Source organism: Amphiura filiformis, chromosome 2 (assembly GCF_039555335.1).
Source record: "Amphiura filiformis chromosome 2, Afil_fr2py, whole genome shotgun sequence".
Lineage (NCBI taxonomy): Eukaryota > Metazoa > Echinodermata > Ophiuroidea > Amphilepidida > Amphiuridae > Amphiura > Amphiura filiformis.
Window position 1 is genome coordinate 6,658,309 of NC_092629.1, and position 16,647 is coordinate 6,674,955.

At 37.5% G+C, this 16,647-nt stretch overlaps 1 protein-coding gene across 1 annotated transcript; it reads right to left on the bottom strand.

Moving 5' to 3' along the window:
* Nucleotides 1-1,066: 1,066 nt before the first annotated feature.
* LOC140145824 (uncharacterized) lies at nt 1,067-16,430 on the bottom strand. Its single transcript, XM_072167505.1, has 2 exons — nt 15,633-16,430; nt 1,067-8,467 (listed from the first exon to the last, which is right to left on the bottom strand). The coding sequence occupies exon 2, from the start codon at nt 8,334-8,336 to the stop codon at nt 7,155-7,157; it is 1,182 nt and encodes a 393-aa protein (XP_072023606.1). The 5' UTR covers nt 8,337-8,467; nt 15,633-16,430; the 3' UTR covers nt 1,067-7,154.
* Between the last annotated feature and the right edge of the window lie 217 nt (nt 16,431-16,647).

Genomic DNA, 16,647 nt, shown 5'->3' on the forward strand with positions numbered 1-16,647 from the left:
AAATATTCACCTTCTGTCCAAAAAAATTGTTCAAAATTTCATGGTTCTAAATAATGTATACAAATCTACAGGGCAAAAATTAGGATTCGGGGATTCACCCCGGGGGATTCACCTTAAAAGATTCACCGCACCTAAAAAATAGCATTGGATCAAGATTCACCCTATGGTTTTGTCCAGCAAGGTAAGACACATTCGTGGGTTGAGAACCAGAAAGCCGCAACTAAACACATTGTGACTCACTGTGAGTTAAAGGCTTTTTGGTTCTCATAGAGCCTCGAAATGGTGAATACTTGAGAGGGCAGGGTCAAGATTCCCTTTATAAGCATGCTAAGGCCAATTACTAGATGCAAGGGCTGATAAAGGAGATGTTAAAAGGGTCCCGCACTGCTCCTTGTCTATGGGGCCAGAGGCTTTTGCTCTGCAAAAACTCTGGTGTTAAAACTAAAAAATAACCGCACCGTTTGGACAAGAGGACCGCACCCAGTGGTGTCGTTTTTTAACACTTTTGGTGGTGCTATTGTTATACCTTCCAAGTGTCAAAAATGATACCAAGAGTGTAAAAATAGCATCCAAAAGTGTTAAACAAATAACACCCCTGGGTGCGGTCCTCTATTGATTCCAACCGGTGTTACTTTTAACCAGTGGCGGCGCTACGGGCAAAGGGCATTTGCCCCCTCCCCAATATTTTTCTTCTTGCCCCCCCCAGTTTTCCACCCCACCTTAAATTTCCAAGTTTTTTGTAGAATCCCCCCCCCCGAAAATCACTTTGCCCCCGCCGAAAAAAATTCCTGGTGCCGCCACTGCTTTTAACACCCGAGTTTTTGCAGTGTAGGCCTACGCCCTTAATTGTACTGCCTAATAGCTACTTGGTTCTTAATTATTACACACAGTGGTGGCACCAGGTTTTTTGGGGGTAGGGGGGTAATGGGGGGGAAATTTCAGGGGGCTTTTGCCTCACAAGGGGAAAACTGGAGGAAAGAAAACTGGGGGTAAATCCCCTTGTCCCCCGGTGCTGCCACTGATACACAACTGATAAAATCACAAAAATGAAAGAAACCACACCAAGTTTAGCTTGTAAGCCCGTCTAGCGGTACTCTAATATTTTATTTAAGACTTTATTTGGGCAAATGCACGTGGAATGTGATGCGAATTTACAAGATTATGTACATGGCAAATTCTACGGCGGTTTGCGAAATATGGTTGTCCTACATACTGTATCATTAAATAAGTGCAATGTTACACCATGGCAAGTTAGACTTTATATGTTTGTGGGATATTTGTGGGGTGTGTTTGTGGGGTGTGTTAGCGGATGTGTTGGTGGGGTGTGTTTGTGGGGGTGTGTTGGTGGGGTGGGGTGTGTTAATGTTGGTGGGGTGTGTTGGTAGATGTATTGGTGGAGTGGATTGGTGGGTGTGTTGGTGGGGTGTGTTGATGGAATGTGTTGGTGGGGTGTGTGGGGGGGTGTATGAAAGTGTGTGTTATGGCGTTGGATGTGTAATGGGCTTGGATGTGTTATTTGGGGGCTGGTGTACAATATACACCAGTTCATGTGTAGTGGTGGGTACGGAAAGGGGTGTGTATCAGGTGTGTATCATGTAGGATGTGTAGGCTATTATAACCAAGTTATGTTTTGCAGAATATTTATGCTGTTTTCGTTCTAAAATAATTTTTAAAAATTCAACATGTAAGATCTGCTTTTACAATAATAGGTTTTAAGTAAAACTTGCATTTCTGAGCGTGTAACACTATAATATTAGTATGCATGTGATTGTACATCTATTATATAGGCATACACTGTAAAAAATATTGGGTAAATTTTAACACTATATACTCAGTCACACGTGACAAAAAAAAAACCATATAGGCCTACTTGCACATTCATTGTAGGCCTACTAAATTGGGAGCAAAATGTGCACTCTTTCGTCCCGAGAGTTTAGGCCCTACCTTGCAGTTTGTTAACTTTACCCAACGTCTTTATTGTGTATCAGAACTAGACTTAGAACTAGTTTTAAAAATAATTATTAATAATATATACACAGTGATTTTAATAATATTACATTAAAACACATTACATAATCATATAAAATACATCATTTTCGGTTCCAGCCCGCGATAGAATTAATTAAGAAATCAATAATCAAACGATTTCGAAAATTATTGTTTTTCGGTCACATTTAAAAATACTCAACCCAGCTCCACGAAAGCTTTAATAATCTCCATGTGATTTCAGTATGCTATACAACCCAGTCTGGATTGACCCGTTTCGGTAAATCCCATAAGCCTTTGCGAGTAGGGGAGAGCGGGGAGTGTTCGCCCTAGGGGCAGGTTCGCCCACCCCTTGTTTCTCAGCACTACGGCTATCAGGGAATTTGGTGATGGCAAAATTAGGTGACATAGGTCATTATAAACTTCTCATATTAGCTACGCGACATATAGGAACGTGTTCATCGAACTGCAGCCAAAACAAAAAAATTACACCAAAACGTAATTTTGTCTTGCATTCATAATGTTGTATTATCATTGATACTTAAATACAGATGGTTTTAATGGAGATCTGTATTGGGAACATATGGGATTTGTCAAAGATTTAATGCAGTTAAAAACTCCTTATTCGTTTTGTATTTTGCATACCCTGAAGAAAATACAAAAATGTGCACAAGGGGCTTGTTCGCCCTTTTGAGGGTGGGGCATGTTCGCCCTATATCTTCCCCGGGCGGACTTACCCCAAACTGGAGGGCGAACCTGCCCCATCAGCGTATTATGCAAAATATTGATAATTAAGCCATTAAACAAGGTAAAACTACTGAAAAACATGTTTTTTTAAAGTTATGTGATATCGGTATTACTCATACCACAGTTTATGTCCTAATCCATTTCTCCCCGAAGTTGTAAACATGATACGTTTAAGCTCACTTTGGACCCCTACATTTTACCCTGACCCGACCCTGCAACAAATTTAGTGACTCCCCAGAAGAGAATGAATGCCCTGTATACTCTTGCTAAATGTTTGCATTGAATATGTTATTGTTATGCAATGTTTAAACCTTTTTGGTGATTAGGGTGAACTTACCCCACCATATGGGCGAACCTGCCCCAATATGGGGCAAGTTCGCCACTTTACAAAACTTTTTGTTTGCTCTATCCTGTTGCTATTGTAAGGCCTATAGGTCTGGGATTGTGGCCGTATATAGCTAAGACATAGGGCTTTCACATGGGCTAATCAGGTCATCCCTAACCTTGAAATTGACATCGCTAGGCTGGTCAGAAAAAAATAGGGCGAACACTCCCCGCTCTCCCCTACACCTGAGATGTCGTCATTTGACGTCATGCCGCCTTGCAATAATAAACAATGTGCGCATCGGCGCAGATCGGCGTGACGTCAAATGACGACATCCCAGGTGTACTCGCAAAGGCTTGTGGGATTAACCGAAACGGGTCAATCCAGATACAGATTCTGATTCTGAATTGACCAATATCGTCTGCTAGCAAATTTGTCGCCCTCTACAGTTTTGATAAAAAAAGGGACAAACATTATTGGTCAATATGCGAAAATCACGATATCTAAGTCGTAGGCCTATTTATAGGTTACTGACTCATCGCATTGGCAGAAACGCGAATCACATGTAGGCCTACGCATGCTCACTGTACAAAGTCGACACGGTTTATGCGCACTGAGCATGCGTGCTATTTGCTTTTTTGCAAAAGCGATGATTGAGTTATAAATAAATTCAGCATAATAGGCCTTCATGTTCTTTGGTAAATTAAAGGATATGCTCATGATATGCTCATGATATGCTCATGATATGCTCATCTGTGAAGACGCAGTTCTTCAAGTTAACCCCAATGCTTATACGAATGAGGAACTTTGAACAAAGTGGGTACAAAAAAATTATTATTCCTAAAGTTGAAAAAATATGTCCCAAATTGCAGTGTCTTGGGCATAACACATGGGGGCTCGAGCCCCTCCCCCCCTCCTCACCGTCAAGTAATTGGTGAGATTTTATGCGGGACTTTAATTTTTACTAAAAAGTTGATACCCAATTCAAATAGGCTATTATTATTAAAGTACATTTAGGCCTACATGATCTACATGTACATGTATGATTACGAGCAAACAACAATATGCAAAATTATAAATGAAATATGTCTACATTTAATACTCAAAAAATCTTTCTAATTGCATTATTCTCGGTCTTTAAAGCACAGTTCATCATGACGCATAATTGGCACTATAGTCAATGAACTGTTTACGCGTGTATGATACTATTAAATATCAGCTATAAAAGTACAATTTGTACAGATATGAAAATAATTGCTGTTGCCAATATCTAAGAAGTGCACAAAAATGTGAAAATGGTATCAGACAAACAAACAAGAATTCCCCTTTAAAAGGGACAACATGCGATATACAATAAATCAATTGATCAATAAATGCCTTGCAAAACGAAATCGCACTAACATCTTAAACAAGAACTGTCATTAAAATAAAGGCAGTCTGTTTTTTCGAGAAGAAATTCGACATTCACTGACCGTAAACAGTTCTGGTACGTGCACGACAGTCGCTTTCTACTACTAAAAAAACTAGGCATGTACCGGTGTTGAACGATAATCCGTGTCAGTATCGATACAAGTCCATAATCGTGTAACGACATTACGTGTCAGATGCGACACATACTGGTAACGACAAGTTAGTATATAAATGGAAATCATATGTCTATCTTTTATAACAACAAGTTGATCCGCCCTTCTTTAGTCTAAAATATGATAGGTCTATATTTGGTTGATTTCAATCGTTATTGATAGACTTGTTAATAGATTTTACACAAACATCCTAGTGCATGACGGGAATGATGGAAACCATCCTCTGGCATGACCCAAAGTATCAGCACTATCATAATTAAATATTTTTTAAAACATTGTTTTGAAGTTTGTTGACAGTTTTACATGCTAGCCTAGAATCATTTCGTGTACACAAAACACGTCGTATTGAATGCGCATGCGTCGTGACACTGACACGGTTTCTATACACGGAAATTATTACACGCCTAATAAAATACGCATTAGTAATCACATATTTTTGAATGTTTTTGAAGCAATCAATAATAACAACTTGTGTGAAGAAATTCTACATTGTCTGTAATTTAACACGGTGGAGCAGTATTTCACAAACACTTGGATGTTTATACAATATTACAATGATATCTACATCTCAAATTTGATATTAAGTTTAGATATTTTGTTTTGGACAATTATTTCATGATCATAAACCATGTTCATTATAAGAACACATATTACTAGAATTACGGGACTTTTTAAACAATACACCCTGCTGAGAGGTTTATCTGAAATAAATTAACGACTCGCAAAATTATAATTTTACATCATAATGATTATAATTTCACTTTTTCACAGCTTTTTGTTATCATCGTGAACACCGCATACGGACGAATCCGATAGAAGTATAAACCGCCCTATTACAGTAACGTCGCCCGCTGCAGTTAGAATAATCCAATGGGAAGTGGATGGTTTATACTTGTTTGGCGTTCGTCACTATGCGGTTTGAATATTAAGACGTTATAATTGGCTAAATTGAATAATTATAAGTATAATTTGAATACACGAAACTTGAGGCTTTATCAAAATGATTGATACCTATTATATTATTCTCTATATCTCTATCAAATGTGCCTTTAGGTTCACTTGCAATGGCAACAATTTCTGGGAAGATTCGGTCGTTTGTTAGTATTTTCTGTCTGTCAACACTCAACAGACATAATTACAACACAATGGCCAAAAGGGACACTGTAATACGTGCAATTATTCGTAACTCACAAATTAAATGTCCGAATCAAATGAAATTTTGGAAATACGCTTTTTCTTGGATATCTATTGAGCCATACCACAAATGGATGCTATAAAATCACAAAATGGTCCTTTGTAGCCTTAATATAAGCCTACATTTAGACAAAAATGTGGATGGCAAACTATGCGTCTTTAGTCAATGCCAGGTCCTAGATAGGTACCAAGTATTTTGATAATTAGATTCACCTTTTTGCTAATTCCCAGAATCCTTTGCAATAATAGAACCGATAATACGTCATCGTGATGCGCATCGATATTTTTACAAAGGATTCTGGAATACACGAAATGGGTCAATCTTAATTTCTTTGCAGAATGGACAACATTGAATGGGTTACTGGGAAAACATCTCTGGGGTAGGCCCTATAGCCTCCTCCCCGTGGCATAGTTTAATGAAGTACCTATCGTTCACCAAAAAAATATTAAATAATTGACATCACTTTGGAAGCCTGGGGAGGAATGAGTTTGGAATTATCCTTAAACATCAGGATCATTCCAATTATGTTAAAAACAAGAAAAGTTTTAAAAAAAATACACCGTGATAGACGGGAAGGTTGGGAAGAACAGGAATTTGCTTTGGATCTGGTCTTGAATTCTGACCAATCAAATCACAGACAAAATTTGTTTACATTATTATTTCAATTTGTTCACGTTAAGGAATGTATTTATCTTGTCAAATTGCAAATCGATTATGCAAATATATCGGTTATCGATATACATAGGTAATCAATTAGCATAATGAAAACGTACTGTATATTTGAAATAGCGCTGTCTACAGCGGTATATCTAAAGCGAAATAGTTTAATTAAGCATATAGTAATATACAAAAATTGTACAAAACATATATAATATTATGTGAAATTCAAGTTACTGCAGCAAACGTGGTCCGATGGACGGTTTTTGGGCCACAACATATCCCAAAAAGTATGATCGCGCTTACTGGCTAAAAAGCTATAGGTATTTGTCGACGACAAAAGTATAAATCTGGTTGGAGGCTAAAATTACCCTAAAATACTTATTTCACCAAAATTTGAAATAAAAAATGTTGCAAACATATTTTCTTTACTAATTGAATACATACTTTCATCGCTAGCGACGCGCGATTAATTATGACCGTGGTTTATACCAATAAAGTAGATTGTATACCGAAGAAATAATTTAAAGTTTTCAATACTAAAATATTAAAATAAAATAACATGCCACAACATTTTTAGTAACTTGAATTTCGCATTGCCTGTGTTTACACGCAAGCGCACGCACCCCTGTTCAACTTGTTACACTCGTAGTATGGCGTGTCATATTGTTTCATGACTTTCTGGGGAGGAATACCAAGGACTGGAATCAACCGATCCTGTATTATCATCACTAAAATACACACTCCCATCATGTCCATGGCTGTCACAAAGACTACCAGTACTCCCACATAAACTCTCCGTATCCGCGATGCCACTTTCCGATGAGCTACGGCTCTCGCGATTTCTCGCGGTAACTCTGCACATCCCCGTGGATTCCATTAATATCGGCGATTCTGGCGATGATTTACTAGCAACCGATATCTGCATCTCATCGGCGCCATCTTTGGTCGAATTTTCTTCTTCTTCTAATTTTTGCATCATCTGTTCTTGATCGTCACGCAAATTTTTCAGAAAGTTGATATATTTGATGGTGAGCCTTAAAATTTCATTTTTGCTCATCTTTTTATCAGCTGGGTGAGTGGGAAGAAGGCGTCTGAGTTCATTGAAGGCCGAGTTGACGTTCTGTTGACGCCATCTTTCTCTGCTATTGGTGAATACACGGCGGTTTGCTTTCGGTGGTCCTGTCCTGTGTGGTTCCAATATCGGTCGAGCAAAGAACACATTTTGGCTACGTGGATGAATAGTAAAAGTTGGACTTTGTAATTCGGAAAAGCCTGTTGGGGTCAAAGTTGAATTGACAACGGTTGGACACGTCCATGTTACGAGTGGGGAATGTGGGGTTTTTCGAGTTAGTTCTGTTCTAAGTAAACGCGACGTGTTTTCCCCTTCAGCAGAAGTGGTACAAGCTGGTTGCACGAATACATCGTCATCACCTTGTCCGTAAACATTAGTAAGCGGTGGTGATGCGGCTGTGTTAGAGTCTGTTACTGTACGGACTGTGGTAGAGTCTGTTTTGGCGGGAAATTTGAGATCGCTTAACTGCGCGTGCGTAGATGTGAGCACAATTGGTTTTGTATCCATAACTGTTGACGATAATGACGTCATCTCTGACGCAGAAGACATTGCAGGGGTAGTGGTTCGTTGCAATTGCCGCACGAGAGGAGACGGGCTTTGTAAAGCGTTTCGTAATGGTGACGAGCTATCTTTAAAATATGACCCCATAGCGGAAATAGTCCTCAGGTCAAGGGCTAAAGGTGAAACTTTGGTTGTGCCGATATTGATGCTCATTGGTTCCAGTTTGATGAGAGATTGTCGTTCTCTGGAGAGGAATTTTACAGACATGGGTTGGGAGAGAGGTTCCCACGGGGTTGGGAGAGAAGCCCGTGGGGAAGGGTCAAAGGTGACGCTGTCTCGATCATCTTGTGTTTTGGTTTGGTATTAACTTGTGGATTGGTAGGCTTGAAGATTTTAACCTGCATGAAAAAAGAACAAAAACAAAATTTTTGTTATAATAATAATTATGTGGGAATAAATGTGGACGACAAACTGGCAACTGATACTACGGTGCAAATAATATAACAGCTGCTTCTGTCAATAATAATATCGTTGCAATTTCCGATGATCAAATGTGATTACACTATAGAGGTCATGAAACTGTCAAAAGTGAAACTAAATCAGGGATGGAAGCGCGTACGCCTCTCGCCCAAAAAGGCTTAAATGGGACTTGCCAAAAAGGTGACGCCATTTAATATGGTGAAATGATGTCTAGTCCTACATTGTTCACTAGAAATGTAAGTTTCTATTACCAGAAATCTATAGCCAATCACAAACAATCTACATTGTTATACATCTGAATTCTGAAATTGCTTAATAAAATCGGTTCCTTCATGCAGCTATACAAGTATTTTTGTCATGTTATTATTAGGCAATTCTGAAACCGCATTTAAGGAGTAAACCTGAAAAATCTTAGTTTTTTTCCAAGTTAGTTCCGTGTTTCGTTAACAATAGCAATCGACGCAAACGTATCCCGGAGGAGCGAATCAAATGCGCACGAGAAACAAAATACGTACTTACCTAGCTGGGGGGGTTTACACCCCCCCCCCAGCTAGGTACTGTAATGCTATCCGATTCTTCTTTCTTCTTCTGTCAACAAATTTCAAAATGCTTCTCTTCCTACATGTTACACCCTACAATTACGTAACTTGCACATATGTACCGGCTATATCCAGTGCCCATAGGGTGCAAACAGAATTGGGGTCAAAAGTCATTAAGGGGCATTTCCGGTATTTAACCAAATACTTCCAAAATGCTCTTCTGCCACATATTACATAGCACAATGACGTCACTTACACATGTGCATCGGCTTTACCCAGTGCCCATACCTTGCACACAGAATTGGGGTCAAAAGGTCATTAAGGGGTAAAATCTTACAATTGCATTATTATCTGGACATCTGTAAGGAGTATGGAGCTCAAACTCGATACAATAAATCTCATGACCAGGGGAACATTTTGCGGGTGTCAGGTCAAAGGTCATGCAGAGGTCAAATTTTAGAAACGCATTTCCTGGACATATGTAAGGGGTACGGGGCTCAAACTTGGTGACAACAAACTTAATGATCAGGGGAACATGTTGGAACACTTTGCAGGGGTCAGGTCAAAGGTTATCTGGGGTCAAATCTTTATAACTTCATTTTCTGGATATCTGCAAGGGGTATGGGGCTCAAACTCAGTGACAACAAATCTCATCACCAGGGGAACATTTTGCAGGTGTCAGGTCAAAGGTCATGTAGAGGTCAAATTTTCTAAATGCATTTTCTGAACATCTGTTAGGGGTACGGGGCTCAAACTCCACAACGACAAACTTACTGACCTGGGGAACATTTTGGAACACTGCAAGGGTCATGTCAAAGGTCATCTGGGGTCAAATCGTAGAATTTCACTTTCTGGATATCTGTAAGAGGTACGGACGGGGCTCAAACATGGTGACAACAAACCTCAAGACCAGGGGAACATTATGGAACATCATGCATAGGTCAGGTCAAAGGTCATCTGGGGTCAAATCTTAGAATTGAATTTTTTTGACATCTGTTAGGAGTACGGGACTCAAACTCGGTGAAAACAAACCCCATGACCAGGGGAGCATTTTGGAACATTTTGTAGGGGTCAGATACCTCCACAATACCAACATGCCCCAGCTAGGTTTGTGGTCTATGACCACCATTTGCCACTAGTTGTATCTGATTTCTTAACATTGTACGCGAAAAAAGTCAAACGATCACAATTATTTTAACGATCGAATTATAAAACAGTCCCGTAGGAGCGAATTCTGCGCACGGAATCTCATAATCAAAACATCATCTTTGATCTATGACGCTCATCACGCGTACGTCGGTGCTTCCCCATATACCTAAGACTTCATTTTTATGATTTTATAGATCACTGGGTTGACATATGAAATCACAATATTACTCAAAATTATAACTAAAGTATAATGATGGGATCTGTTACAAAGGAATGATGAGGAAAAAATCAGGTTTGAAAAAAATTATCCAATTTCGTATTATAAGATCGTACATTAGGCCTATGGCTTTAATTAATTTCTTGTTTTCTTCTCAGTTTTTCGACCTTTGAGTGAAAGCCTTCTTTTGTTATATTCCAGTAAGCATGGTAAGCCACTTTTTATGTGAGTGCCCCCTCCCAACATCAATATGAATAAAGTACTTTGCCGTATGCAAATTAAAATCGCTTAGTGAACTCAGCCCCCTTTCAAGACCGCCAGTAGGCCTACATGCTATGCAATTCTCTCCGGGCTCAGTTCGTTACCCCAACATATGAGCATTCATATAGAAAGACATTTGAATGCAGTGGTTATACATAAACTCATACCCCACAATACGAGGTTACTTAAGAAATGTCGCTATTTGATTGAGGTTATTGAACTTTGCCATGAAGGATACGAATATTGTTGCTTCTGGTGATGATTTTGGCTAATTCGGTAATTATTGTAACGGAAAGCTCGTTTCCTGATTTAATAATTTCACTAATTTGTTTCTTTCTTCAGAAAAAGTTTATGAATTGGAAACATTATTCCTACGAAGTAATTGTGGAAGCTCTTGCAGGAATAGGCCTATCTTACTTGTAGCCTACTTGTATATAAATGGTATAAACGAAGTAATAGGCCTACTATAGTGGATGGCACTGTTTAGCCAAAAAATAATCTCGTATCTAAACATTCAAAGGTCACTCTATGAATGAGAAAGGATATTGAGAGTGAGGAACTGTGTCCCCACAGATGAGCATGTTTGAGATTCTACATTGTTAATAAAAATGTTTAAGTTTTAAACACTTATTTAAACACTTTAATGTGTTTACTCTATAACGCTTTTCAAACACGGCAAAGTGTTTGCAACAGTTAGGTATATAGAGGTAAACACTAAATGAACCACCTTAAACACTAAATTAAACACATAAACACTCCTAAACACTTACACAAAGTATGTATAACACATTTTAACACGGCTAAGCGTTTACAAGTCACAGTTAAGGTATAAGAGGTAAATACTGAATTAATCAATTTTTATGAATTTAAACGCTAAATTAAACACATAAACACTCATAACCATCACACAAAAGTATTTAGATATGATAATAAACACGTATATAAACACATTTGCTTTACAAGTTAACACTCTGTTTTAACTAAATATCTATATCAACATAATCTAATCTAGATTTGAAGAAGACATTCGCTATACTCATTATGCTAATTATGTACATATTAAATTGAAGACGTTCAGATTAAATCATTCAAGTATAAATTTAATGCGTGAAATTCAAGTGTACCACAGTAATTAATCTCGTTAATTAGATCGGGAAATAATTAAAAGCCACTTAGGCCTTTAATGATTTATCAAATTATGGTTATGTCCCCGGCGATGAAAATATACTTAGCATTTTTTGCCTACCTTAAACGTCAGGTTCATAAAAGGTATAAAACGTTTTAAAAATATTTTTAAAAGTTGCTGCAAAACATGCAAGCATATGTGATATATATAAGGTGTTGACATTTGCCAAAAAAATACAATAACGTTTTGACATTTTAAAAAAACAGTGTTTTTTCATACAAAACGTTTCATGATCTTTAGGCCAATATATGACCCGACATGAACTAAAGTGTTTTGGCAAAAATCCAAAAACAAAAGTTGATTATTTTAAACTAGTTTAACTTTTTGAAATTCTTGGTATACCGTAATAAAACATTTTTATGGCAAATTATTAAAAATGTACATATATTTTTTTAATTTTTGATTTAAAAGTTCTCGAAGTAAACTTTATAAATCTAATGATATGTACTTAAAGTGTTTGTAGTTGGGCGGAAAAGCCGTCCATCAATTGAAAATGTTGACCTTTCGTACCGGTATTGAAGATACATATTTTTTCCCCAAAAAACCTTAAATTGTCCGTCTATATTAACAAATAAAACATGAAATCTTAGCCTACGTTTAATGTTTAATGTACGTGTACAACATAATCTTTCAGTTTCGTTTATTTGAGCATACATAGCTCACCATGCCGTTTTCAACGCCACAACTACACGCAGACTTCCTATAATTTTCATAACTTTATTTCCGCGTATGATGATATTTTAGAATGTCTACAATTTTTAAAAATGATGTAGTAATAAACCTTTGAGCATGTTGAAATGCAAGGTTCACAATGTCGTGTAATAATGTTGAATATATGGCCGATATAAACATCTTCCTATTTTTTACGTGTTTCAGTGTTATTTGAGTGTTTATAAATTAACACCCCTAAACCTTCACTGTACAAACAAAATGTAATTTATTAAGTGTTTTTAAAATCGTTGCTCTGCTGTTTTGCCGTTAACTTGGTACAAATGTCGTTGTTTTGTGTGAATTATTGCATCATAATTATAATTGCGAAAACCCGAGATAAATCACAGATATGGGAAACTAGACCTGTGCAAACTCGACCCAGCATCTCTTGTCCCCCGCGGTAAATCCCGTAACTTGATTGATTGATCACTCAGCATTACGCGTATTAAAGCATGGACTGTAGAAATATTTCATTTCTACAGTCCATGATTAAAGCTTATTTAAAATAGCCCCTATTATTATCCAATCATTAATCAAGGAGTGTCGGCAATTGACGCCGCCAAAGGATCAATTACCGAGTAATTAAGCATGATTTACTCAATGACAGCGCAAGTAGCAAAACATTGTAAACATGCGACATGCGTAGTAAACAAAAGTGCTGATGCTATATGATGTAATGTAACATTTCAAATTGTGCAACATCATGCTCTTTTATTTGGTTTTATACACTTGGTCTTTCACGTTTTTCGTATTTGCATTAACCATAATCATGTATACACGTATGTCGCTGAGAATTTGAAAGTGGACCCATCCATATTTTCCCCAAACCAATTTTCAAAGAAATTGGGGCCCATCGCTAAACCAAAAATCACAATTTTCGGCTAAATTGCCAAAGTTTTTACAACTTTTCCCAAATATTTTAACAAATGTCGAAAATGTTGACTACAGCAAAAAGCAATTGGTATAATAAAATAATAAAAATTTTGAAAAAATGACCCACCCATGTTTGTTTGTTTGTTTGTTTACCCAGGTTGGTCCGTGAGGAACACATGCTAATCCATGGAAAACCATGGACCGTTCCAAGCTCATACAAATGCACAAGCCTGGATAGCCAGTGTAGGCTAATATATGCATGCTGGCCTAGATAGCTTTGATAAACAAAGCAAGAAATGGAAGAAAATAGCTAGGAAAAAGAGAAAAGAGAGAAGGCCACTCCCAAACACAATTGTACAATTTTACTCTTAGCCCTTACTTCGTGAGAAAGGAAACTGGAATTCCAATCTCAGTGCAAGCTGTTCATATAATATACCATATATACCAAACTATAGGCCTAGAAAAAGCGGTCATTGATCCCATACGCACATCTCAGTACCCTACCCGGGACTTTCAGATTCTGTTTTCTGTAGTTTTCGATATTTAGCTAGAATATCATGATACATGTATAGCACGAGAAGTTTGAAACTCTCTTTCCAAAATAACATAACTTCTAAATGCAACTTAAATCCTAGATCGTCAAATAGGCATATAATGCTTCAATATCGAAAGAGCTGAATATATTGAAACCAAAAGTACTTTCTCCATATTTACATTATAATGATAAAAAGAACATAATTAATATCACGGCGCGTATAAAATTTGTAAAATCATTGATTTATCATTGCAACTGATACAAACAACTTTCCAATGCTTTCGTAGAAACCAGGAGTACTACAACAAAAGCGGGTTGGATTTTGCATTATTGCTGTAACCAAAACATGGAAGTATACAGTAAACATAAAAACTTTTATGTGGCGATCTATCATCTACTAGTATATTATCATGTTTACTATACTTTTGGTATACCTTACTGCATTTGTATAGCCAATATTTAACCCCTGGACACTACCATGACTGGTCATCTAACAGCACATGATTGGTTGATAACTTGAAATGCTCATTTCAATTGCCAATGACTGGGCTTTAAACTAAACATCTCAAAAAAAGTAACTAACCCCCTTAAATAATGGCAATTATTCAAAAAGGGGATATTGTATTACAAATCTGTAAAATGCGTTGGAAGCAGAATTTATTTCTGCGCATATTGACACTTGATACGATAGCACAGAAAACAATAAAACACCAGTCAATTTAATGAAGTGAGGTCCAGATTTGAAAGTTACACTAGTTACAAATTTTTACAATACAAAAACACTCAGATATCATTACACAGATAAAAATTTTTGGCCAATCGGCACGTAGTTCTCAGGGAGTTAAACGGCCAGAGTTCTCAGGTGTTAATAGCCCGCTAAACCCCGAGATAATATTCTACCATATACACCCTATTTCCCGTTTACATATTAGCGACGGAAACGAAACCTTATTACATTATTTCAGCAGAAACAAAAGCCGGCATATTTTGAATAGTGTGATAATGCTTTGGTATTATAACTGGTTCATCAAGTTTAAAATTGAAATTGTCAATTTGCTCAAAACATCGTACACGCATTTCTTGACATAGGCCTATAATTTTGCTATAAATCATATAAAAGGGAATAGCCTACTATAGTTCACTTCAAAGTAGGACTATTAATTATTATAGTTCTTCCATTTTATGAACGTAGCAGCAAAAATTATCAACGGGCCTCGTTTAGCCTATAATATATAAATATCAAAAATTACTATAGAAATAAAGGATGTTGCAGTATGAATCCTTACACCCAAGGTAGAGTTTACGAAATGCATTTTACTTCGCCGTCTACATGGTCTAGAAGATTATCTACAAAAAAAAAAACACTCTAATTACTCGAACAATGAATGAAGTTAATGTAGAATTCGAAGTAAATTATGAATCGGCATTTCGCAAACTCAATATGGGTTCTCGGCCCGGGTCCTCGGGAGCTGCAACAAATACGTATAATAATGGGTTCGGCCGCTTGGCGATCTATGCAGAGGACACAATGGGTGTAACGGATGCGACATTTACAATATTTATAAATTTTAGGTATTTGTGTACTAACATGACTATAATGAGCAGAACTTACCTCTTAACTTGTCGCAAAACAAGCTGCTCTTCTTAAAAAGAATATAAAGTTTGTAAATCAAAGGAGTTCAGGTACACTCTGTGCAACTAAGACATACATGTAGGCAATTCATCACCACAAACTGACGAAGAGGAACTCGCTGAATGAAATTCAGAATGCATTTTGAAATGAAGTATATGCAGTGGGATATTAACTCAGTTGTACCTCTTTTTTCTAACTCGAAATTTGGCTCAGAAAGACACAAAAGTTGGTGTATAAAGTATGCCAAAACAGTATTTGCTATGTGCGTTCCTTGCACTGTACGTCTTTCTTTCTTACTGGAAGCTGGCTGTGATTTGAAGGCGGAAATCACAGGAGACGGTTAGAAGCGAGCTGGACTTTGCAAAAAAAATGGCAGAGTCATTTAGCTATATGGTGCCAGCAGCTTATCCACTAAGGTGCTTTCGATGGTAGGCCTACTATTACGAAAATGTTCTTATTGAGAAGTGTCGTCCACTTAACGATGCACGTGGCCTGATGAAGTTCGGCGTACGTCGTATGCAAATGAGCAAACTTCGCCACGCGACCAACTACTTCGCAAACTTTTTCACTAATCCCGTGTGAATTAACTAGAAATTAGTTGGTATAAAATCCCATCTTTTTGGAGTAAACTTGAGGCTTTCTCATCTGCTGGTTTACTAGTCTTCGATGATGTTGTACTTGTCGAATTGGAGAAATTGCTTTTTTTACTGGTTCAGTCTCGACCATTTATGTTCCAACGATGTTCATACAACCACTTGTTGCCTTCTCATTACCAAGTTGTCGAATGAACTACCCTGGTAAAAGATTAGGGAACTTATATCAAATTGGGTGCTGGGAACCAATGACGTTGGCGGCGCTCACACATACACTGTACGTTTGTGCAAAGATGAGTTCTGGCTTTCTAACTTTTGTCAGTGAAAGCGTGTTTGCAGTGGAAACGATATTCAATATTGGCGGAGATATTGGTGACTTTTTTGAGCACGCGCAGTGCAGT

What these genes read in the sequence shown, in the direction of transcription:
- LOC140145824 (XM_072167505.1), bottom strand. Translation starts at nt 8,336, where the DNA reads ATGTCTGTAAAATTCCTCTCCAGAGAACGACAATCTCTCATCAAACTG.